This window comes from Poecilia mexicana, unplaced genomic scaffold (genome assembly GCF_051168715.1).
Source record: "Poecilia mexicana isolate PSO_F unplaced genomic scaffold, ASM5116871v1 scaffold_23, whole genome shotgun sequence".
Lineage (NCBI taxonomy): Eukaryota > Metazoa > Chordata > Actinopteri > Cyprinodontiformes > Poeciliidae > Poecilia > Poecilia mexicana.
Window position 1 is genome coordinate 18,787,022 of NW_028263392.1, and position 24,843 is coordinate 18,811,864.

General features: G+C 39.3%; 1 protein-coding gene across 4 annotated transcripts in view; it reads left to right on the plus strand.

Moving 5' to 3' along the window:
* The window catches only part of LOC106909250 (pleckstrin homology domain-containing family A member 5-like), a 143,690-nt gene that overhangs the window by 103,077 nt on the left and 15,770 nt on the right, over positions 1-24,843 (plus strand). For 2 of the 4 annotated variants that reach the window (XM_088003257.1, XM_088003256.1), the window contains exons 14-20: positions 2,443-2,562; positions 12,952-13,014; positions 13,093-13,173; positions 13,261-13,413; positions 15,565-15,666; positions 15,779-15,887; positions 16,447-16,490. In XM_088003257.1, the coding sequence (XP_087859383.1) occupies positions 2,443-2,562; positions 12,952-13,014; positions 13,093-13,173; positions 13,261-13,413; positions 15,565-15,666; positions 15,779-15,887; positions 16,447-16,490 (672 nt within the window). Of the gene's footprint in view, positions 1-2,442; positions 2,563-8,606; positions 8,661-10,526; positions 10,608-12,951; positions 13,015-13,092; positions 13,174-13,260; positions 13,414-15,564; positions 15,667-15,778; positions 15,888-16,446; positions 16,491-18,281; positions 18,474-24,843 lie in introns of all 4 variants that reach the window. The other 2 variants (XM_088003259.1, XM_088003258.1) reach the window with 2 other exon arrangements.

A 24,843-nucleotide genomic window follows, 5' to 3' on the forward strand; every position in this document is an offset into this window, starting at 1 on the left:
ATTTGAAACATGATTAACCCCCACCTAGTAATAAAATGTTCTGACCCAGAGTTCAAGGAGGGGAGGAGGGAAGAAGGGACGAGAGGGGGTAAAGAGGGGAAGGTTGGGAGGAGCGGCTGGGTGGGGGAGGTTTGGGAGGGAGTAGGGGGAGATGAGGAGGTGATGAGGGAACAAACTGCCCAGATTGCACACAACGGTAAATCAACGTTGAATTATAGTCAGAATGGTTGGTTTTTGGTTGAGGTCGACAACTGATGGTGGATCAACCATCAAACAACCATCCACCTCCAGCCAAGTAACCAATGTTGAAACTGTGTCATTGAGTCAATGTTGTTTTGTGGTTGAAATCTAATGAATGACATGCTGATGTCTGATCAACGTCTGATCAATGTTGAATCAACCATCACTGTATGCTGTTTTGCCGCACCCCTTCCCCCTCCTCTCCTCCTCATCAGAGCTCTGGGTCTGAGCATTTTATTAGTGAGTTATCACATTTTAAATTAACCACTGTAAAGGATAGTGGGTGATGATTCATTTCTGTACATTTTCTTACTTGTTCATAGAATTCCTACTGACCGTTTGTGTGTGATATATTGACACAAAAACATCTACAACTTACTATAAGGAGTGGAGCGGTCCACCCCTGCTATTTACATGAGTGGGATGTCCCACTCATGTAAATAACAGCGAAGTAGCACAACCACTTCGCTGTTGGCTTGTTGGCAAAAGCCAACAGCTTTTGCCAACAAGCAAAAGCTGTTGGCTTTTGCTTGTTGAATTCAACATCATTCAATGTTGAATTGCCATCATGTGCAATCTGGGTACAGAACGGAATCACAACTCAGTGTTGTCAACACATAGTACTAAACAGCTTACATTGATTGAACATTTAGATTACTAGTTCTTCCCCAAACCTTGTCCTCAAGGCAAACTGACCTGCATCAGGGTTTTGCGTTTTCAGCAAAACCCTGTTAATCAGATGTCAATTAAAATCATGTGTGCTGAATTAGGGAAATGCCTAAAACTTCCTGGACAGTGTGCCCTGAGGACCAGTGCTGAGAAACACTGGATTCAATGTTGGCATTTCAATCAATGGATATCGACAATAAATCAACATTGATTCAATGACACAGTTTCAACGTTAGTTAATTGGCTAGAATTGCATTCAATTCTAGGTTGATGGTTGATCCAGCTTCTGTCGTTGACCTTAACCATAAATTCAACCTTTGTGATCATAATTCAACATTGAATTAACATCTTTTGCAAACAAGCCAATAGCGAAGCGGCTGTGTGATTGGGACATCCCACTCATATACACTGTAGGGGTGGACTGCTCCACTCCTTGTTGTAGATGTTTTCGTGTCAATATATCACATACAAACAGTCAGTAAGAATTTTTAACACGTAAAAATGTACAGAAAGGAATCACCACTCACTATCCTCTACAGTGTTATTTAAAATGTGAGAACCCCCGCTCAGTAATAAAATGCTCTGACCCAGAGCTCTGATGAGGAGGAGAGGAGGGGAAGGTGTGCGGTAAAACAGTATACATTGATTGAACATCAAAGGTTGATCAGACATCGGCACGTCATTCATTAGATTTCAACCACAAAACATTGATTCAATGACAGTTTCAACAGTTAGTTAATAGAGGTGGATGGTTGTTTGATGGTTGATCCACCATCATTTGTCGACTTCAACCAAATATCAACGATTCTAACTATAATTCAACGTTGATTTAACATCGTGTGCTATATGGGTGGTCATCTACCTTTTTCTACTGCTCTTGTGGGCCGCTCTGAGATTTTGTTTATACAGAAGTCTGATTGTGTTTGCTTCATTCAGAGTATGAAGGATGATGGGAAAAAAAAGGCAAAACAAATTTCAGCTAGAAATGGGAATTGCCTGCACTGTGAATGTAGCATTAGCTTTAGCATGAGATGATTAACATTACTTTACATACGGGACTCATTGAAAAAAGAGCATGTGCACCAATACAACATCATTTTTGATGACCTGTTGTCCCTTTTTGCCTTTTACAGGACTCATTTACAGAAATTCAGAGTTGCTCATTAATGGGGTTTTTTTGTTTTTTGAGACAGTCCACTCATGCAAACTCTAAACAGTGAGGCAGAATTCGAAATTAAACCCTCCACCTGCTCCATCTGTGAGACAAGGATGCCAGTCACAGACACACCATAACCAAAAAAAATGCTGTAAGCTGAAATGTTTATTTCAGGTGTTAAACATAAGCAAGCCACTCATCTGCATAAGACATGACTGGGGTCCCAGAAAAGTGATGCAGAGTTTTGTTTAAAATAAATGCAATAAGAACATAATCCTCTTGTTTAAGAAGCAATACATCCAACAAACCAATATGCTGACAAAAATACAAAAGTCAACTTTAGTTGTTTGTTCTCCTCTTTGTGTTGCTGTGTGCAGCCTGAGGAGCTGACTCTGCTGCTCATCAAGCTCCGCCGGCAGCAGGCAGAAATCAACAGCCTGCGGGAACATACAGTAGCTCAGCTAATGGCCCTGGGAATAGAAGGGCCCAACCCCAAGGTCAGCCCCGAGTGTGCATGCACACATTGGCTCTTTGTGATTCTCTGTCTTTGAGAAATCCATGAATTCGGGTGTGTGCTGGTCATTTCTCCCTTTTGCTGTAACAAGCATTTTGCAGTTTCAATTGTTTTATGTCTGACTGCCATTGAATGTTTTCTAACCATGTGTTAGTTCATGCTTGTCTTGGTAACATTTGATTTAAAACATAAATATTTAAATTGAATTTGGTGTGCGCTTAAAGTTATTTACCAAAAAGAGAATAAAATATGCATTTTTACAAACAACATGACTACATAATTGATAATCCCTCGTCTTTTTAACATTGGTCCAACATTCTATCATTAGCATTTTTTCTGACCTCAGATTGAATATCTAGCTAATCTTCCACTTCACAGAAACCATAAAATGCTACTGGGCTAGCTTAGCTTTGTGTTTAAATGAACAGGCTTTCAACCATTATTAGGGTTTATATTGTCATAGCGACCTGCATAGGAACATTGGCCAAAACTTAGAAATCATTCATTCCACTACCAGGTCTAAACAGCTGTTTTATCCCACAGTAGGATAAAACAGTAGGGCTCTGTGATATTACGTTGCTGTAATAACTATTGTGTGATTTAAGATATTTCTAAAATATGCCAAAATTAAGGACAGAGAAATACACTGGATTCTCAGCCAGCTTGAAGGTATTTATTCATGTGTCTCTGTTAACACACCAAATTCAATTTTTTGTCCACCAGTAAATCTGGGCACTGATGAATAAGTTTGTGATTTTAGGTGGTTGCAGCTGCTTCCTTGGGTTTGTGTTCTGCATGTGTGTCAGTGCAGTGTTGGTAGAGGTGCTGCTCCTCTGCATGCATGCTATTTAAGGACTTCTGTGCAGTGATGCATCTGTTTTCAGCTTTCTGTGCTGTGGTGGTTGTTTCTTTCCAGTCAATCACTGTTTTGTGTTTCAGTCAAGGGCGTAGGTTCGGTCTAAGTTTTGGTGGGGACCTTGACCCCCCCCCCCCCCCCCCGCCCCCGCAGCACAGTGAAATGCCCAAGAGCACCGAACATTTTTGAGAAGGGGGGGGAAACCACATTGGCTTAATAACCCCCTCCCCCCAACCATAACCATATCATACATCTTGTGTATACAACCAGATACAGTCATACTCAGCAGATCAGTTCAAGAACACTTTACTTTTTCCTTTACAAAATTCACCAAACGTTACAAGTAAGATCAAAAGAAATATCCTCTGGATACAGCAAACACAATTGCAGATAAGAAGAAATCAATAATAAAATAAAAAATAAAAAATATTACATAATTAACAGACCTATTCTACCTCACATTCAGTGCTGACCTTACTAAACACCGGACTTTACAACAAATGCGTTGCGTGATAGATATCTAACTTATGGGTCCACTCACTGTACTTACAGCCGACGTAGCGAAATAACTTCTAATGTCTGTCCTTTTCTTTTTTGGTGGCGACATGGTCTCGGAGACTCAGAAGGAGACGCGTGTGCCCAGCTAGCCGCCGCCTTTTGCAGCTAATCAAAGAACGTCCGACGATTCAACTGACTCCCCCTCCCCCCACCCCCCCACAGCAACTGACTCCCCCTCCCCCCACCCCCCCGACAGCACCGTTCCGACACGGTCTCGGAGGCTCATAATAAATGTCAAACTAAGAAGCTTCCGTTCCGCGCACCGCCTGTTGCTGCTAATCAAAGATCGTAGATCCACGTTCTTTGAGCCAATATGGCAAAAATTGGTCGGGACTTTTTCATATCCCGTGAATATTGGTCGGGACATGTCCCTACCGTCCCTACCCAAACCTACGCCCATGGTTTCAGTCTCATATGGAAGCTTGTCCAGTAAAAACTTCTTTTAACTGGTGCATGCCTGAGAACTTTGTTAAAAACTTATTTAGAGAATTTTGTATCAGTAGAAATGGTAAGACCCTTTAAAGCAGTTACTAAAAACTCAACTGTATACATGGCATGCAGTTTATCAAAACCTTTCATGACCTTTGAAATATTGTCATTATTAAATGATAATATACCCTGGATTCATGAAGTACCATGGGGTCTGTCGCAATAAGCAATAAATAAATTAATTCCATGATAAATTAAAATGAGCTTGATAATAAAATAAGGCCAATAGTTTTCAGGTGCATGCTTGCTTGTTTCCGTCATGTCTCTCCAGTGCATCGAGTTTCTCTTCCTCTCTTGATTCCATCGAGAAATGTTCCCGACACACAGGGAGCAACAACAGCAAAAAAGCATCAGTATTCCACCACTCATGGTGAACCCGATACATGTGCACATGACGACACAATAGTAACGACAGCAGCAAATTTTCAACTTTCTTGTGTCGCCTCACTAGCTCACTGCACATCTACGTGTACGAGCTCAAAAATCACAAATTTCACCTCACTGCACAAGTTCAATACAAATGGAGAGAGAGGAGAGGGAGCGGCGCTGCGTCCTGTGTGTCGAGCCCATTAGGAAGAATGAACACTCGCACCAGTTACCTGCTAGGCTCATGGTCTCCTAACACTGAGTGTAGCATGAAAACTCTGTGTAGGAATTAGCAATTCAATCCCAATGGACTGACAGTTCACACTCACTGGGGTGTTTAATTGACAAGTTGTAAAAAGGCCAGTGCAAAATTGTGTACAATAAAACAGTTTGCTCAATTGCAAAAGAGACTGACTTTAGTGTAATTGAAAAGCATGAAAAGCAAGCATTTCAAAAAATGCTGCAAACTTCTGACACCTAGTTCTACATCTGTACTTCCCCCCCCCACACACACACACAACCAAATTGGCAATATTGGCTGTTTTCCCTGTCTGAGACCAGTTTTGTAGGGTAAGTTTGTTTACAGAGAATTAACAATGCATTTTATTCATTTATGATTTATTATTTTGGAATCAGAACTCTGGAAACCAAAAATGTTGTAGCAACCTCGCACAGTAGCACCAAAATTGTTGGGAATCAGAACTTGCGTTCATGTTTTGATTACATAATTATTAATAACTAATAATTTATCATTCAAATTATTAATAAAATTACAATTCTTTAGGTGATTCCGGAAACCATCCAGAATTTCTATGGTCATAAGCTAAACTCAGTCTCTGGAGATGGAATGAATTCAGACCACCGGCAGAACAAACTCTTCACACAACAATAAATGATCACTGATCATGACTGAGAATTTATAGCCCAACTTTACAGCTGAATTATTCTGTGAATAACTTCTTACTTTAACTACTGGTATGCACTAAAACTACTGATATGGCAAAATTGAATAATAAAATGAGAATCAAATCAGATTAAGATATATGGCATGAATTAGGAAATCAAGAAAACAAGAGAAGTGGGAACAAGAGATCGCCTGAGAGAGAGCCAATGAATTGTAGCAGACCTGAATCAAAATGATCTGGAAGCAGACAATATCTAACATGTGGACAACTTACCAACAACATGATATGAGAATACTAAATCACATGTTCAGCAAAATTCTTAGCAAGTAAATAACAGAAAGGCAATTTACAAATATCCTTAGTTTAAAACACTTAATTCAGTTCAGATAATGGAACAGTCTCACTCTGAGCCAATCGTCAGTTTGAATAAAGCAATGTCCAAGATCAAAAAATTGATGGAACAGAAAAACTCTCTTCAGGCAGCAGACATAAACTGCTGGAGTTTCTTAGCAGAACCTCTGGTACTTTGGGTTGACTAAACCAAGGAAAGTACCTTTCTCGTCGAGGTATGGAGAGGTTGCCACAGCTGGCCTATGCAGGCAGATGCATCAAGAGATTTTGACGTCTCTATGGGAACACAGAAGTGTGAGGTACGCAGACCACTGCCTAGAAGTTCTCCAGTGAACACTTTGAAGGTTTGGAAATAAATTGTCTTCCTGGGCAACAGGAAAAAGGTTCAGAGCTCTTGTCTCTTGGAGGTTGACTCCAACAAGACTTTGGGAATGAGGTCTTGCTTCTGTAGTGGGATCAGTTCTTATCTGAACAGCAATGAGTTTTATTGCAGAGAGGAGTTTTAACAGTGACGTCTCCAGCACAAGGGATGTGTGGACATACAAGTTCAGAAAGTCCCTGAACAAAAATGGAATACAACATTATCATATCTCATTATGTATTTTAGATATTTAATACATCTTCCAGTTCCAGTACTAAAGGTTCATTAGAAATTAGTTTATTGATCTTTATATTATTATGATGTTTTCTTAACAATGGTCTCAAAACATTAACATTATTGCTAATCATAATTTTTGGAACAATTAATCGTCCAGCAAAAATTTTGCTGGACGATATTAATATCAAGTTTACGTTGATATTAATACACACATCACTTGTTAGTAAAGAACAACTTCTTTTTTGATTTCCATATGTTTAACATCATTGGAAATCTTCGAATCCACACTTTCAGAATCTGGTGGTCCCTGAGTGTTTGTGAAAAGGGTTGTGTTTTCCTCAGCCTAAAAAGTTAGAGAAACACTATGTGCATAATCAAGAATCAAGTCTTGTGGCTTTGTGAAGCAGAGGAAGGAGCGAAGACTCAAAAGTTGGGCCAAATGAGCTCTGGCATGGTGGGTTTGAACTTTTTGCAGAATAAAAAGAGGTCAGCTGCTATAGTTGAGTAGATAGGCAATGCCAGCAGCATACCCCGGAGTGAGTCCTTAGGATTCTATTAAGAAAATGTTCTATAGAACACATTCCACAAACTAAGACATAAACAATATGTCACAACAGTATAATATGAGACCGAAAATCTGTGGAAAAAAAGTCAAGCTTTTCTGCCTTCTCCCAATGCTAACTAGAAACAACCAATCAGAGACAAGAACAGAGCTGTCATTCGTATCCATCTACACGCCTCTCAGATGTGCAGTTCCACCAGGTGTTTGCTAATTGCTCCTGGCTAGTCTGAAGGAGCTGAATGAGGGCGAGGAAACTGCAGCTGTGAGGAGGAACTGTGCCTTGAAGGCAGCACTAGGTTCACTGAGGTGTTTGGCACAGCTGAATGGTTGCTGCAGGAGATTAAAGGATTTCTCAAACCTGCATGAAATCAACCAATAAATCAATCAAGTTTCTTTTTATAGCACATTTCAGCAAAAAGGCAGTTCAACAGCTTCACAACATAGAGACAGAAACATACAGTCATAAAAAACACCATAATTGAGAAACTATTTACAAACATTATGTTTTGATGAGTGCCATCACCATTGATACACATCAAATAAGCTGGTCAATGTTTCATTTATTATGGTTCAAAAGCAACTTTACACACGTTTTCAGCCTTGTTTTAAATAACTCAGAATTTCAGCAGTTTTGCAGTTTTCTGGAAGTTTGTTCCAGATTTGTGGTGCATAGAAGTTGAATGCTGCTTCTCCATGTTTGGTTCTGGTTCCGGGGATGCAGAGCAGACCAGTAGCATAAAGAATCAAGGCATATTTTTGATGAGGGAATAACATTATAACATGACGTAATTCTCAGAAAAGCCAATTTCACATAACACTGTCCATTTAAAAAAAAAAAAAAAGAAGAAGAAAACAGTCACTTGGTCACTTCCATCAAGATGAAATGCCAGCACAGCATTTTAACTGTGCTGGCACCACAGAGCAGCACCACTTAGTGCTGTTGCTGATTTCATCTTGATAATAAAAGTGCAAAGATGAGGATATTTTGTTTTCCAAAGAACTGATTTTCAGATGATTTCATAGTGCTTGTTTTTGGCACATAGAGCATGTGATCTATTATTATTATTATTATTATTATTATTATTAATAATTAGGGAAAGAGCTGAATACAAATACAAATTTGTATTCTTGACCTGTAAATTGTAGGGTGGTTTAATAAATTTGAACTTATTAAAAATGCGCTGTAGTAAATTTCCTTCTCTTCTTATCTCAGAACTAACAAACTGCTGTTTATTCCATTTTAATTCATCCAGCTTTTCCCCTCTGAGAAATCTGTGATTTCACAAAAAATATGGCTTTCATCTTCCTGCTCCTTCTTTTTTATCGTCTTTGACTGCTGTAGACTGATGTTCTCTCCCACCATCTGCAAAGGAACCTTACTTACCTGGACAAGCAGGTGAGAACTCTGGTTCTGGTACAGGCAGCGTATCTGTGATCTCTGAATTGGAAATTAAACATTTGTTTTTGAAACATCTCTACCACTTATTAGTGTTCACAGCTACACTGAGTACAGTAGGTTATAGGTGAACCAGAAGTTGCTCTTATCTCATTTCTGGCAACATTTCACCTCTTTGCTATAGCTAAGTTGGAGCAAAATCAGGTATTTTTGAGTGACATAATAAAAACACACCGATAGTAAAATTGAGCAAGAATACATTTCTGACAGTGACTATAAGCTGTGGGCATTTTGCCCACAAAAGTGCTTGTAATAGATATATAGTGTATTTGAGCAATTTTGATGACACCCAAACTGTGATGTTTAGAAAACTGGGTCAGAACGTCTTTTAATAGCAAGTTATGTAGGATGTTGGTGATCAGCAGTACTCATCTACTAAAAGCTGTCCAGGGAGCAACAATGGTAATCCAGAAACAGGGGTCATGGGTCAGATTGCTCAAGACGTTATTACTGATTATGAAATAAGAGTGTTGGATTCTAAACTATCTGTAAACTAACAAAGTAATCTACATAGAGAAATCAAAGCAAACAAGTCTATCTGTTATATCCATTAAATAGATGTTGGCCACAATTGCTATTAGCAGAAAGGGACATTAAAATGGCATTTTGGACCATTCTTCCAAAATGTCATCAGCTCCCTCCACAGATTTTCTTTCAGTTACATGTCAGGTGATGTAACTGGACCATTCTAGCATTTTTTGATTTGTCTTAAACTAAGAGTTTCTTGGGCTGTGTGTTTGGAATCATTTTCATTTTATTATTGAAAAATCCAACTTCATTTCATCTGCAGATTCTTTGCAAGAATGCTCAGTTACATTTCTTCATTCATTCTTCTTTGAGTTATATGATGACTTCTCTATGCTGAAAGACAGACACATCATGATATTCTTGCCTGCAAACTTTATTGTTTGCAGATGTGTTGTTTTCTATCCTTCCATGAAAACAGTCCAAATTTGCTCTTGTCTGACTGGAGGCATTATTCCAGTATTTCACTGGCTTGTCCCAGTTTTCTATAGCAACCCAGTTTTCTATAAGCTTCTATATTTTTTTCTCTTCAGCAGTGTTGAAATATGTTTATATAATCTATGGTAGTTAGATGCATGTCTCATAGTTTTTATTGAAAGACTGTACCTGCAAATTCTAAATCTTCCTGAAACTTTGTAAGAGATCCTTGGCTCTTGGAAAACTCATTCAAGTATTATTTTGTCTCCTCTCTCAGAACTCTAGCAGAAAACACTTATTTGTGACTGGTTTATAGTATTTTGGCCCAAAAGGGCCTAACCAGAAAATCTAAGAAGTTTCAAGTTACATATATATTTTGCTACAACAAATATCTTGAGAGACGTTTTTACTTTTACTCATCATGACAGGCTTCTTCTGTAAATCCCTTGTAATGATAAAACTTTTTTATAACCAGCTGTTGTTAAATTGCATTGATGAGGGCAGGTCTGTTTTCTGCTGAAATGTTTCCCCAGGTTTCTATGGCTTTCTGTGACTTTTAGCAGTTCATTTTCTTCATCTGTTCAGGACTGTGTCATTTCACTTTATTATGTATTTTAATTTATAGACTGACTTGCTTTGATGTCTTTGTGTATGTGGGTTATAGCACAGGTCTGGTTGTTAAGCACTTATTTTCTACACTGCCCTGTTTATAGGTTTCAGACTGCAGTTTAAAATAAAACCATCGTGTTTGAGCAGTTCTTTTTCTTCTTTTGTTATCACCTAAACAGCATCTGATATCTTAGTCTCTCTTACCAGCTGTGTTATTACACCACTATATCCTCTTCTTCCCGGCACTGATGCTAGACGAAGGAGAATGAGCCTCTTATCTTCATGATTCACACTATGATTGAGAACTCGGCACCAAGGCCGCAACTCTACCAGCAAGTAAGGTTTTTGGAAGGTGCTGACTTGAATCGGCACAGAGCCCGTCCAGCCATCTGCTGAGAGTTTTGGCTGGGTCACAACCTTGTCATGGAGTTTTAGCTTCACAACTATGGGGGAAATGTTTGCTATAATCCAAGAGCACACATTTTTAGTCTGAAAACAGAATTTCATGTCTTTTGTTCTCAAAACTTTTAATACTTTTGCTTGCATTTTCATTTTGAAAATGTATTTCTTCTCAAAACATGTAATGATTGTACTCAAAACTTCTCCTCACACTCAAACTTAGTCTCTGCTCACTTACGAAACATAGATCTGCCTTTGGACACAGTTGCCTGGCAAACTCTCAGTCAATAGAATGATAGTGTTGTACTGGGTGCATTTGTTTCCTTCTAGAGGGTTTGCCTGTGTGTCTACTATCAGCACCACCTGCACCACCCACTGGATGTAGGGGGAAACGGCGACATCAGCTTTCTGCTCCGTAGTTCACTAAACATCTGCCAGCAGTGATCTACTGATCACTAACAGCCTTCTGATCTTAGGCAGGATTTTGTTCACCCAACGAAAGACAATATAGTCACAACATTCTATCTGTCTGTCTGTCTGTCTGTCTGTCTGTCTGTCTGTCTGTCTGTCTGTCTGTCTGTCTGTCTGTCGCAGTTCCATGTTTCGTAAGTGAGCAGAGTCTAAGTGTGACCATGAGGAGAAGTTTTGAGTACAAAAGATATGAAATCCTGTTTACAGACTGAAAATGTGTGCTCTTGGATTATGGCAGAAACATTTCCCCATACACAACTGCTAACTCACCTAGGTTTCAGGGTTAAACATTAGAGTGCTGAATGAGGTTGCTTTAAATGGAAAGTTCCCAAAAAGCAACCTGGAAATTGAGGAGTCATTTCTCAAAAGAAACAATCAATCCTCCGAAGACTTTACTTTTTATCTGAGGAATAAACTTGAGTTTGCCCTGCAGCTTTACTTTGTTTCCAGCAAAGCTCCAATGTTTCAACATGACTTGAAGTACAGCAGACTCCAGCCAAAACTTTGCTGTGGTTGCCCAATTGTTGTGTATCCACATCTCCACCATCAAGACCCAGTTTCACCACATTGAACCATTCAATACCAGTCACTGGATCCTTCCCAGATATAACAGCTGATGTCTGTAAAATGTCTGTGATTCAGCACCTGCCATTTGAGATGCTTTCCTTTACTGGAAATGACCCAAACTGAAGCATGGGACATGTTGTTCTGTCCACCTGTCTTCATCCGCCATAGTTTGTTGTCTACGACACATATCTACATGTCAAGATGAGTTTTTCTAAAGATGTATTTTTCAGATATTCTTTGGCTGTGTTGAAAATGAATTTCTTCATGAAAAATAATGACTTCTACCCTTTATGAAAGGCTGATTGAGGTCTGTACAGGGGGGCAGGTTTGCTCAGGTTAGCAGAGCTTTCTTGAGTCCAATCAGAAGTCCTTCTCACTTCACTATGTAAGAAAGCAACAGTCATCATCATTGAGATTTGATCTGTTTCATGCAGTAGTCCATCAGCCCTGCAGGATGGACCCATATCAGGATCCTCCTACAGAGCCTGGTCATGTTGATGTGCAGCCCCACATCACCACTGCCTGTGAAAATGTGCTGTGGGATTTCTCAGTTGTTTCTGCATGTTTGGTAAAAAAAAAAAAAAAAATCTTCTCCTTCCAGTGATATACCATGACAAAAAATAAGGATCTCATCTGACTCAAATCCTTATTTTGTTTTGGTCATCTGATATTTAGCCTCAGTGAGTAAACATTTGCTTCTTCATCAGTTCCCTCACAAACATCACCTCCTGCTCATATGTTTATAGTTTAATATTCTTAACCTTGTGCTATGGACCTTTATCTACCTCTATACAACATTTTTGTTTTGTTTCTTTTCTCTGTATTCCATATGAAATAACCATTTTGAAAGGAATTTCTGAGATGTTTGCATTGTTTTACTGGCACTTCTTCCTTACAGAGTGTAAGCTCTCTCTGAGCTGCAAAATTGTTTTCAACAACATTTTTATAAAAGTCACTGAGTCTATGCCACTACGTACAGAATGGGACTCCATGACTCCCATTTTCATGTGATCTGCCTCTCAACCCCCAATGATTAACATTGTATAAAATGTTAATCATTGGTAAGTTTACATCTTGATCAACTGCCAGCTTGATGATTTGTGAATAAGTGTGCAGATCTCTTTCCTTAACGGCAAAGAAGGGCATCTAAGGAATATCAGGAGAAACTGGTTTTCATTAGATCTTAGCTAATGGGTTGTTGACGCCCCCCACTGGTCCAGTCTGAATATTCCTCCTCTTTCAGATCACTCCAGAAGATTTTAAAGACAGCTCTTTAAACCAGTCCATTGACAAGGCTGATGTAGAGGTAAGAAAGCTTTGCTGTCAATAAAATGCTGAGCAGCTCATGAACTGCACAGCTGATCTCAGTGTTTGCTCACATCAGACCAAGCTGAGCAGACTGTGTGAGAAGGACAAGGTGCTGAAGATGCAGGAAGAGAAGCTCCAACAACTGCACAGGGAAAAGGTACAACCCTGAGCAGAGCAAGCTCACCTTTCCACATGGACAGCAGTCTCAGGTACGCAGTAAGGAGTTTCTGTTGTTTTGTGGCAGCACACTCTGGAGACGGTGCTGATGTCAGCCAGTCAGGAACTGGGTGAGCAGAGTGGCTCCAACACGGCGGCCATGCAGAGCCTGGTCCAACAAAGAGATGTCCTGCAGAGCGGCTTGCTCAGCACCTGTAGGGAGTTGTCCAGAGTCACCGCTGTAAGTTCAGACTCAGATTACTTTAAGATAATGTTGATGGCAGCATTATCTCAGCTGATACCCTTCTCCGGGAAGGAATCAGCCAATCAAAACAACACATCTGATGTAGCTTCCATGAAGAGGAAAATAATTCAGAGAAAACTTAACAGTTGAAATAACATTGAATAGAAGGAGTGGAAGAAGAAAGTGAGAAAAACAGGTTAGTTTGCCCTCCAGCAGCCAAAGAATTAACCACAGAAGCAAAGTAAAATGCTACTTTACAAAACAATAATTTGCCAAAAAAGGAATAGCCTGAAGCCAAGGCTTCTTCTTGCCTATCTTAGTCATAGACTCAGTATTTGACGAAAATGAAAATGGAAGATATCTGCTGTCCATATACGTACATACATATGAATTAAAATATTCATGTATGCACATATATAGACATTTGTAGACTATATATTGTTCACATTTTCCCAATAGTGGTACATGGTCAATGGTGTCAAATAGATCAATGAACTGGTGCTTATTTATTAAGAAAGGAGCCCATGCTCTAGATATAAAACCAGATGTATATAACATTAGCTATAACATGTTTTTGAATACGTTTGTAAAGGAATTTCTTAGGTTCTAATTGCATAAAGGCAGAGTCACCAATGTGAAAATCTGTGAACACACACATTCACACCCCTACCTATCACTAAATGCTGTGCATGCAGACTCACACACTTTGAATCACTGTTGTTTCTCTGATCATTTCTCTCTTACTCTCGATGAAGGTGGATGCTTTTTTCCTCTGCTCCCTCCCTGCCCTTGCTTGCAGGGGCAGCAAGGGCAGGGATCAATATTATACAGCCCAGAAATGGAATCAGAATTAGAATTAGAATAACTACGAACTTAGAATCCAGAAATACTTAACAGGAACAGTCACTACTTAATTACTTTTATATTACTACTTTTTAGAAACTGTAACTACTCACTTTACACCAGAGAAGGATTAAGATTATTTTCTATATTTTTGGAGCCTTTCTTTGCACATCCTCCGAATCTACAAATTATGGATCTGGTCAACTGGTCTCTCAATGCAATTGATCAAATTTTCGACGAGAAGTCTGGGCACAGGAGAGCCCTCTTGTCCTGCAGGGACACACCCAGCGGGATTCACCCTGGATTTATTCATGATAACAGGATTTCTGCTGTTTGGAGCTTGTGGATTCCTGGCTTATCGATAAATTTGTGACGGACTTAGCCGAACTCGCGGACACCCAGACTGTTGGTGAGTTGGATGCAAAGTCTTGCTGAGACTCGCAGCCCAGCTGAGGACTCAAACTCACTAAGTCGATCTTTGAGAAGTTTCTGGTTTCAGTTCAGTGGAACAACCAAACTAATTTGGATGATTGGGAACTGAGATGTATTGGAGAGACTTTAGGGAAGATTGAAATGTATAATCTTCCCGACCTAAGATATTCTGCTTCTGAATTGGCTTTCCCCGTGTGGCCTTGGAAGGGCTGCATATTTCTAATCTCCTTGAAGATATGTAAACACAACGCTCCTTCCCACCTCACCACCTCCTCTTAGCCATGCAGCCGTGGAGCTGAGCGCTCCTAAGGACATTCCTAGATAACACCACATTTATCGGACTTCTGCCTGGAGGCAGAGCAACGTGGTTTCATGGCCCTTTGACGTCACTGCCTTCACTCGTGTCTTTGTTTTGCCCCTTTGGTTTGTCTGAATGTTGCCACCTGCCCTACTGTGTCCATTCCTCTTTTTTGTTTTACAAACGGTGGAGTACTCCCTATTTCACCCAGAAAAGGATTATTTTAGTTTATTAATAATAACAGAAATTGTGGAGTACGCACTATTTAGATCAATATTATACAGCCCAGAAATGGAATCAGAATTAGAATTAGAATAACTACGAACTTAGAATCCAGAAATACTTAACAGGAACAGTCACTACTTAATTACTTTTATATTACTACTTTTTAGAAACTGTAACTACTCACTTTACACCAGAAAAGGATTAAGATTAGTCATTTTGCTTTTTTTTCTTCTTTTTCTTTCCTATGGTTTGTTATTTTGTTTGAATTTCCTTTTAATTAATGTAAAGCACTTTGAATTGGCTTGCTGCTGAAAATGTGCTATATAAATAAAATGACCTTCCCTTCCCAGGAGTTGGAGCGATCGTGGACAGAGTATGAGCAGCTGGAGGCAGATGTTACTCTGGCCAGGACCAACCTGCTGGAGCAGCTGGAGGCCCTGGGCAGCCCACAGGTAGCAGACTGACCCAGACCCACTCACAAACACACACTCTTTATGTGTGTGTGTTTGAGCCTTAATGAGGCTATATCTTACTATGTGTTTCTTTTGTGTGCGTATGTCTTAGACAGAACCTCCAAGTCAGCGGCACATCCAGATCCAGAAGGAGCTTTGGAGGATCCAGGACGTGATGGAGGCTCTGACTAAAACTAAACCTCAGCAGAGAACAGAGTGTGGTGAGTTTATGACACAGATCACTTCCAAAACTTTTCTGCAACCTTGGCATCTAAATCTTTTTCTACTGTAATACAGTCATATTCAATAAGGCAGATTAAAAGATGTCAGATTAAAAATACCTTATGACAATAACAACCATTAAATAGGAATGAAACATGATTTGACAAGCCCACGTTTCTGTTTTTAAAAATAGCTTTTTGCTGGTATGATGCAAAATTCATAATTTAAATGTCAATTTTTCAAAAATTATAATGGAAATAAAAGCTTTCAAACATTCATCTGTGTGGAATTAATCTATAAAATTAGATTCACTTTGTGATAAAGTTTGTAAAATAAATGGGCTTTTCAATAATCTTCTAATTTATTACAGTAAATGGTATTGAAGTTGATTTTGCTCTAAAATGTTTGTTCCTGTTAATCCAAACAGGCAGTTAGCTCAGCGATTGCTTCTTGTGCTCAGGCAGCCATTTTCCTGGCTGCGTTTAGTTGGTTTTGGAGATGTTAGTCTGATTTAGTGGTTCCTCCAGATATTTCTACTCTTTTTGTTATATTTTGCAGGTTTTCCTGGTTCAACGCCTCTTTCCAGTCTGCAGAAAAATGAGGTAAAGCCCATACATGACATCTATCACATAACCTTTGGTTTTAATAAAATACTCTCCAAGGTTGGTTAGACCAAATATTATTTGCTCATTTAGGCCACAGCAGCATTGGCACCAATTATTTATCTGAGTTTTTGCTGCTTTCATCCCCAAAATCTTTTTGCTTGGTGTTGATGTAACATCTGCAATATACAGTATACTACAGTATATTGCAGTATTCCTGGGCCTCAAGGCCCCTGCATGTTTTAGGTGCTTCCTTGCTTCAGCCCAGGTGGTTTCAGTTGCCAGGTGTTTGCTGAACTGCAATCATCTGAATGAGGTGTGTTGAAGCAGGGGAACATCTAAAACATGCAGGGCAGTGTGCCTTGAGGACCAGGGTTGGGAAACACTGCCCTTTTGAACATTTTTTCATCATTAAAAGACAAGATTTAATTATTTCTGATATATTAGTAAAATTAATTTTAAGTCAGTTCAAAGTACCTTAGTGAATTAAAATATAATCAGAAATACTTATTCCAGTGATTCAGTTTAGAAAGTTAAACTTCTATTTGATGGATTCAACCGCACACAGGCCTATAGCTTAAGTACTGAACAATATGTCCATGTACTGTGCAGTATCTGCTAGCAGTACTTGGTTTAGGTTCCTGGATCAATGAGGTGTGGTATGGAGGACATCAGTCTGTGTTTCTGCTGAGGTGTTCAGGATGTCCAGGAGGCAGGAGTTCGTCCTGTAACCAGTGGATTGCCAGTTCAAAGCGCCAGTCCACATATTTCTATTGTTGTGTCCTTGGAGATGACCCTTCATCCACCATGCCAGAGGGCCTGGTTGTACCAGTGCATGGCAGCCTTGCAGCTGTTGCTACAGTGTCACTCACACTGTCAGTATACGAATGGGTGACTGACTTCATGTGTAAAGTGCTTTGGAGTCCTCTGACTTGATAAGTACACGTCATTTTCCATAATAGCAGACTTTGGGTCAACTGGTGTCTCTCAGATTCTCTGTGGGGTTTATGTCAGGCCAGTTTGCTAGTTTTACCATGGTTATTAAAGTAGGTATTAGTATGTTTGACCAAATCATGTTGGAAAATGAATTTACCATTGTGGTTTGGATTCTGTGACCCTGAAAGCTTGATCCAGTTGCTTGACAACTGTAAAGTCAGCATTCTTTCCCAAGATTATGTGGGTGTAACATAACTGCAACATAACATTTCTGAATTGAAATATTTTATTATTTCTCTGATTATTAGGAATTGTGAAAATGTTTTGATCATTAGTAATCAAAAATTTGCTTCTGAACAAATTTTTGAGTTTTCCTTAACTGTGAGGCAAAAATCATGAGAAACTGATCGATATCACTCTGTGAGGAATGAATACAAGTAATATTTGAGTTTCACTTCTTGAGCTGAATTGATGAAACACATGACCTTCTTCATGACCTTCTTCATTGTACTTCATTTTTTTAAATGCAGCTTTGTACTTCACAACAAAAGATGAACAAAAGGGAAGCAGTCCAACAGTTTAAAGTTCAAATTCTAGCACAGCCAGTTTAGTGTAGAGTTGTCAGTCTGGTGTGTCTCCTGTAGCCAACGTGTCCCTGCTGCATGTTGGTGTAGACAGGCTTCTGTAGCCTAGAGACAGCAGTTTGGACATGCAACATGCATCTTTGTTCCAGCTTGTGCATAATGTGTGCGGTGCGAGCACGCCACTGAGCTTCACCAGTAAGCTCGGCTTCAGTGTGACGGTGTGAGTGTGGTCCTGTCCTGGTTCTGAGCTGTGCTGTTTAACTGTCAACAGGCAGAGACGCTGCTGCCACCCAGCCCACTTAAAGAGGGCACCAGGGTGCCCGCTCGCCCGCCCCTCCCTCAGTGCTATGACTCAGAGTGCATCCCTCACACATACCCCCACCACTCACAACCTGGCAGCCGACCCCTCCACGCTCACCGCCCTGAGGAGCGCAAGGCCAGCTCCAGGAATGGAGCACACAGCGTAAGACCTGTTTAAAGTCTCCATGCTCCACTCCAACCTCCACCATCCCTTCATCCTCCGTCATCAATGAACACACAGAGCCACTTCATCTGACCTCAATCATTTTCAGCCTCGCCATCAAATATTTACAGAATGAGAAGCTCCTCCAAGTAACTTACCTCCATCAGCCCTGCATTTCTACACCATGATATTCACCCCATCATGGTTCATCCTGCGTTTCATTATTGTAATCAGATTTTGCCTGCTGTGTCTGTCCTTCACCTTACCTTTGGGCTTTAAAACATCGTGTTGTCCTCCAGTTAACCTTCTGAGCTATTTTGCAGCTTATTTAAATTTAGACATAATAATGTATCAGACTCTTTAATTAGTGCGGGTTTTTGCTCTGTGACCTCTGTACTGGAGAGTGTGTATATCTTTTTGCAAAAATATTCATACCCCTAAACTTTTCTATATTTCATCAAACACAACTCGGAGCTTCGTTGTGAAGTGAAAGTGATTCTTAAAAGTTTCAGTTTCTTTGAATTAAATTTCATTCAATAATTAGGTGTGGTGTGACATGGAGAGAGACATGGAAAATCACTGCTGTCAGGATTGACCTACATGAGATAGACAATGAAAACATGTCAGATGATGTGGACAAGCTGCACATATTCATACTCCTTCTATAACATAGTTCACTACCAGGCACGTGCAGAGCGGGGGGGCTGGGGGGGCTTGAGCACCTGCCCCTTTTGCTCCTTGCCCCCAAGTGCCCTTTTGGTCAATTTCTTTTTCTTTTTTTTGGTATTTTTGGTATTTTTTGGTATTATTATTATTTTTGGTATTTAAGCCCTCTTCTGACACATAATAACATGTACTAAAATTAATTGGTTTTTTGTTGGGGGTTTTTTGTACAACATAATAAGCCGGTCACCTTGTTACCTTTGACCTTTTGCCCGTGACACATGACACAGTTGCCTCCCGCGCAGTGAGATAAGGCGGCTAACTGGAGCTCAATGTAGCGAACGTTCCAGATTACAGAACAGCTTTTGGTAAATTAAAAAAAAAAAAAAAAACGTTTTTGGTCAATAAAGTGGAGTAGACTTGCTACTTGTTAGATGACGGAAAACCATGTTGAACATATCGTTTCTGCTTCAGCCAGAGTAGCGGTTTAAGCGTTTTTAAACATTTTTCTAATCCAATAGTCCAAAGCGTCCTCTTTTTGAAATGGAAGTGTGGAGCAGAAGTCTTGCAGCAGCAGGCAGGAGGATGTGTGACTGAAGTATCAGCATGTTATAAATCACATCTGGGGAGCAATCTTGGTTAAGACCAACCTTAACCACATCTCTGGCTCTGCCCATTAGCCTCCCCATAATCTCCTCTGCTTGAGTGGAACTATCATAGTTCTGCCTTCTAAGGTAACCTCTCATCATTTCAACCCACTCAGTAACAGTATATTTGTCAGTGTTCTCTCCTCTAAAAATTGGAGGTGCTGTTTCTGATTTTACTATGATGTTGAATTTTTGACTATCAAAGACAGAAGTGTCTTCAATATGGGCACCACCTTGTTTCAAACAGGAGGCATTTTGGGTTTCTTTTTCCCCAGCAACACCAGAAGAACACAGTTTATTTGCAATGGACTCTCCAATCTGTGAACCTAACTGATAAATCATGTCACTTAATAAGTGTAAGTCATGGCCAGTAGATGTAGAGTGGCTCGGGCCCCCAAACGACATCGGCCCTATAGGTGTCTCAGCTGGATAGAAAGCTAATTCCTGAGGCCTATTACCTACTTTTGTGCCTCACCTGTTGGTGAGGCACAAAAAATCTGACCCAACTGCCACTCCTGTCTGAAAAGTAAGACCCATTAAACATCTGGCTCTTCCTAAGGAGGGTTGACTGGTCACATTCTCAACATTTGGTTGGAATCTCTCTGCCATTTCAAATTGGAATACTGGAAATAAAACACACTCAAATAAAAATTAGTCACTTATTGGCAATGAAGCCAATATTCTGCCTTCAGTCCTTTAACCTTGTGGCCCAGGTGTCTTGACACGTCTTGAAGTGAAGAGGTAGATGACAGCAACCTGGGCGAACAGCATCAAGCTGATCAGGAATCAGAGTCACGGCACCAGTGTAACTTTTCTTACTTAGTTACACTGGTAACTAAGGACTGGTGGTCCAGTGTACCAGTGGAATCTAATTCTGATTCCATATATATATATATATATATATATATATATATATATATATATATATATATCAACAAATTCACAGTTTGAACCCACCGAGCACAACAAAGAACGAAAAACTCCTCACAATGTGACTGACTGCAGGCAAGTGGTTCGACAGGCTGAAAAATAAGACACAGCGCCGTGACTGAGTGGTCAGACACGAACACCAACCGGCACAGCTCTCACTCATAGGGTCACATTTTTCCAGCCCAACCACGAGAAAACTTTACAAATTATATTTGTAGATGTTAAATATTCTTACAGTATTTCGTTAATTGTTGAACTAGAAAAATATGACCCTAAGTAAAAAAAAGAAGTGAAGAGCTGCCTCTCTCGCACCTACCTCCACCAACGAAGCTGAAGTTGCTTTCCAATTCTAGCTTCCAATAGCTAAATGGCGATTCCACTTAATTTTTCACTACTTTCCGCATCTTTAATTAACTCTAGTTTAAAAACTACTACACCTAGATACTTCAAACCTGGACTAGATTATTCTTCTCTAATAGCAGAATATTTAAAACCATGTTTGGGATTTGTGAAACTTTTTTCTGATTTGTGAAACTTCAATAAATGTTGATTTTACCACTTTTTTGGCATCTGGATCACATTAGAACTGGTCTAATTAAAAATATACAACTCCTAGACTATTCAAACCTGAACTTCCAGGCTTGAAGTGTCTAGCTGTAGTAGTTTTTTAATTAGAGCAGTTTTAGATCCAGATGCCAAAAAATTGTGAAAATTGAACTTCATTGAGTTTTCACAAATCAGAATAAAGTTTCACAAATCCCAAACATGGTTTTAAATATTCTGCTATTAGAGAAGAATAATCTAGTCCAGGTTTGAAGTGTCCAGGTGTAGTAGTTTTTAAACTAGAGTTGATTAAAGATGCGGAAAGTAGTGAAAAATTAAGTGGAATCACCCTTTAGCTATTGGAAGCTAGAATTGGAAACCAACTTCAGCTTCGTCCTCCACCAGCACTCAGAATTCTGGTGGGGGAAACCGCGAGAGTGCCTGCAGTCACTCATCACACCACTAGGTGGCTCCAAACAAACGCATCGACCAAAAATCTCATAAACACACACAACCGTCACAATAATTTTGATCAAAACTATGAGAGGCCCCATAGGCCAAAACCTACAAACTCTCTTACACGTACTATCAAACCCTCTCACATTCACAGTCAAACCCTCTTGCACGTACTATCAAACTCTCTGACAGAGTTTGATTGCAACGGAAGTTATCTTAAAATTTCAGTTTCTGATTGGACCCCTGGCAGGCTTTTCAAAATAAAAGCGGACCTCCGGTTTATGTTTGATTCATGTTTCTCTCCTGCGGCTTTAAAAATGTAAAACTTTGTGTTAATTGATTTGCTAAATGTTAGAGCCATAAATAGGAAATATTTAAGTTATTTGTAAGATGGTTTGTTTGTATTTTATAAAATTTAGTTAGGACCATTGATATTTGTTTAGGCATTTTTATTGTGCAATTTAGTTTTATTTTGAAAGGTCTAGGGAATGAAACAGATATTGGATCTATTGCCATAACACTAAAGGAAATCATGTATCTGAAAATAAATTAAAACATATTATGTTGGCAAAAAATTATGTAAACCACATATGTGCTACCTCAATCAAAATTGCTGACATTTAACAAATCTTTCAGATTACATAAACAATACCTTACCTTATCCTGAAGTCAGGTACTTTTCTGATTTCAGGATGACACAGGGACACCTATAAGACCAATTTTAACTGAGTTTGCACATATGTGCTTTACAGGATTTTTTGCCCACACAATATTTTTTTTTTCAGATACATAATGTTTTGCAAATTAAAACCCTCTATGGCATGGCGTTGCCCTCGGGCAACAAACCACATTTCTGTACCTCACATTGCTCTGTACTTTTATTTTGGGGGGAATGATTTAAAATACCTCCAGACATATTTTTGTCCAAATAAAAGAGGTATTGAGGTTCATATGACCTTTTACTTAGAAGAGGAGCAGTCCTTTTTATGAAGCGGAGGTGCATGCTACACCTTGCCTCCTACTTGTAAGTTATACATCACTTTTCTTCATGTTTAAATTTGGGTCACTCTAACTAAAAATATTTTAATATCTGTAAGTATGTAAAGAAGCATTATAGATCATTTCAAGACAATTTTTTTAAAATAATTTATATGCTAAAACTGTGTTTGTTTTTTTGTTGCCTCAGGGCAACATTGCGCAGTTAGGGCCCTTTTGCTCAGACAATATTATTCTAATGTGATGATATTCAATTGATTACAAAATAATTATCAAAGCCAATTTTTTTTTTTTGCTTTATTATTGACTAACAGCAACAGGAGATGGATGCAAGATCATTTCATGGACAAAATGTGCATGGTTCATAAGCTGGGGTCATTCCCAATGAAAACATGAGGATCCATTTTAAAACCATTATTTCATTGTTTGTTTATCATCAAAACTGACTTCAGTCCCAAAGGGTGAAGAGCTGGTCATCAATGAACAAATGGCCCCATTCCAAGGCAGGCAAAGACTGAAGCAATACCTGCTAAACCCAAATATACGGGTCTGCAGGGTACTTCATATGGCTGGAGCAGATGGTGTTCCTTACAACTTGAAAATCTACACAGGGCCAAAATCTACCAGATATAGGAGCTGGTGGAAATGTTGTCATTTGCTTGGACAACAAAATCAGAACTACAAACTCGTATAACCTGCAGCCCTAACTCCTGTCACTGATATGAATCTGGTCACTACAACCCATAGATAATCAGATAAACAGATGGTGATTCCCAGGTACGCCAATAATCAAGTGCCAAAAATGTGATACACACTTTTTTTCACATCAGCAAGCAATTCCTTCCTGATGTTTTACATATAATGGGGAAAAAGACTGATTTCAACATCCTTAGTGATTCTAACTCTGCCAAACACACACATGTACAAACACACAAATGCTCGTTTTAGTAATTTGCGCAAATGTACCATTCATTAATGAAAGTTAGTTGTTTATTTTATATTTGGTGAGTTGGAACCATGTCTGATTTATTTTTGTCCAAAAAAAGTTTTTTATGAATATAGTTTTTGTTTGATTTGTATTTCATTTCTCATAATCACTGTAGGAAACTTGCCGTTTTAGACCCCTTGTAGCGCAATGTTGCCCTGAGGCAACAAACCCAAATCCGGTTCTGGGAGATGTCAGGGTCCGATTTTATGATTGATATGTAATTAGGAACCAACAAGCTCCCAAAAGAATGCAGGAAAATACATTATGTATTTAAAAAAATATATATATATTGTGTGGGCAAAAAATCCTGTAAAGCACATATTTTAACCAATTTTAACCTCAGTTAAAATTGGTCTTATAAGGTGTCCCTGTGTCATCCTGAAGTCAGAAAAGTACCTGGTAAGGTATTGTTTATGTAATCTGAAAGATTTGTTAAATGTCAAGTGTCAGCAATTTTGATTGAGGTAGCACATATGTGGTTTACAGAATTTTTTGCCAATATAATATGTTTTAATTTATTTTCAGATACATGATTTCCTTTAGTGTTATGACAATGGGCTCTTTGCGCCTAAGGCGTTGACGTCACATCTCCAGGAGCTAATGCGGCTCACTTTTTTCCGCTTTGAATTACCATGACTGGTAGAAAAGACTAAGTCGTATTTCAGATGCAAAAAAACAATACTATTAACATTGTTGTCTTCCTAATATAATGGGCTTTTAAGTTTTCGTTAATTTCCAAGCGATCCTGAATTAAGAAGATGGTTTGTAAATATCTGTCGCTACCAGCTAACGCCGCACAGCAAAGTTTGCAGCCTTCACTCCGGATCAGCCTAAAACTACCGGGGATACGGATGGTGAATAAAGGAGCCTCCCTGAGTTATTTCCATGGAATCACTTCTATATTCAGCCTGAAAGAGTTTATGGGAACGAGAGAGCAGACCAGAGCCAGACAGCCGAGCGACTGATCCGCATGTACATACTGCTGTAAACACCGTCCTATCTGAGCTCTTCACAAGAAACATGCAAAGGTAATAAAACGAAATAACACAGAGACATGAAGCAACACGGTCATATTTTTCTAAAAGCAGCAACTTTGAACCTGAACAGCTGAACCAGATCTCTGACACCAGAGCTGCGCTACTGTTAA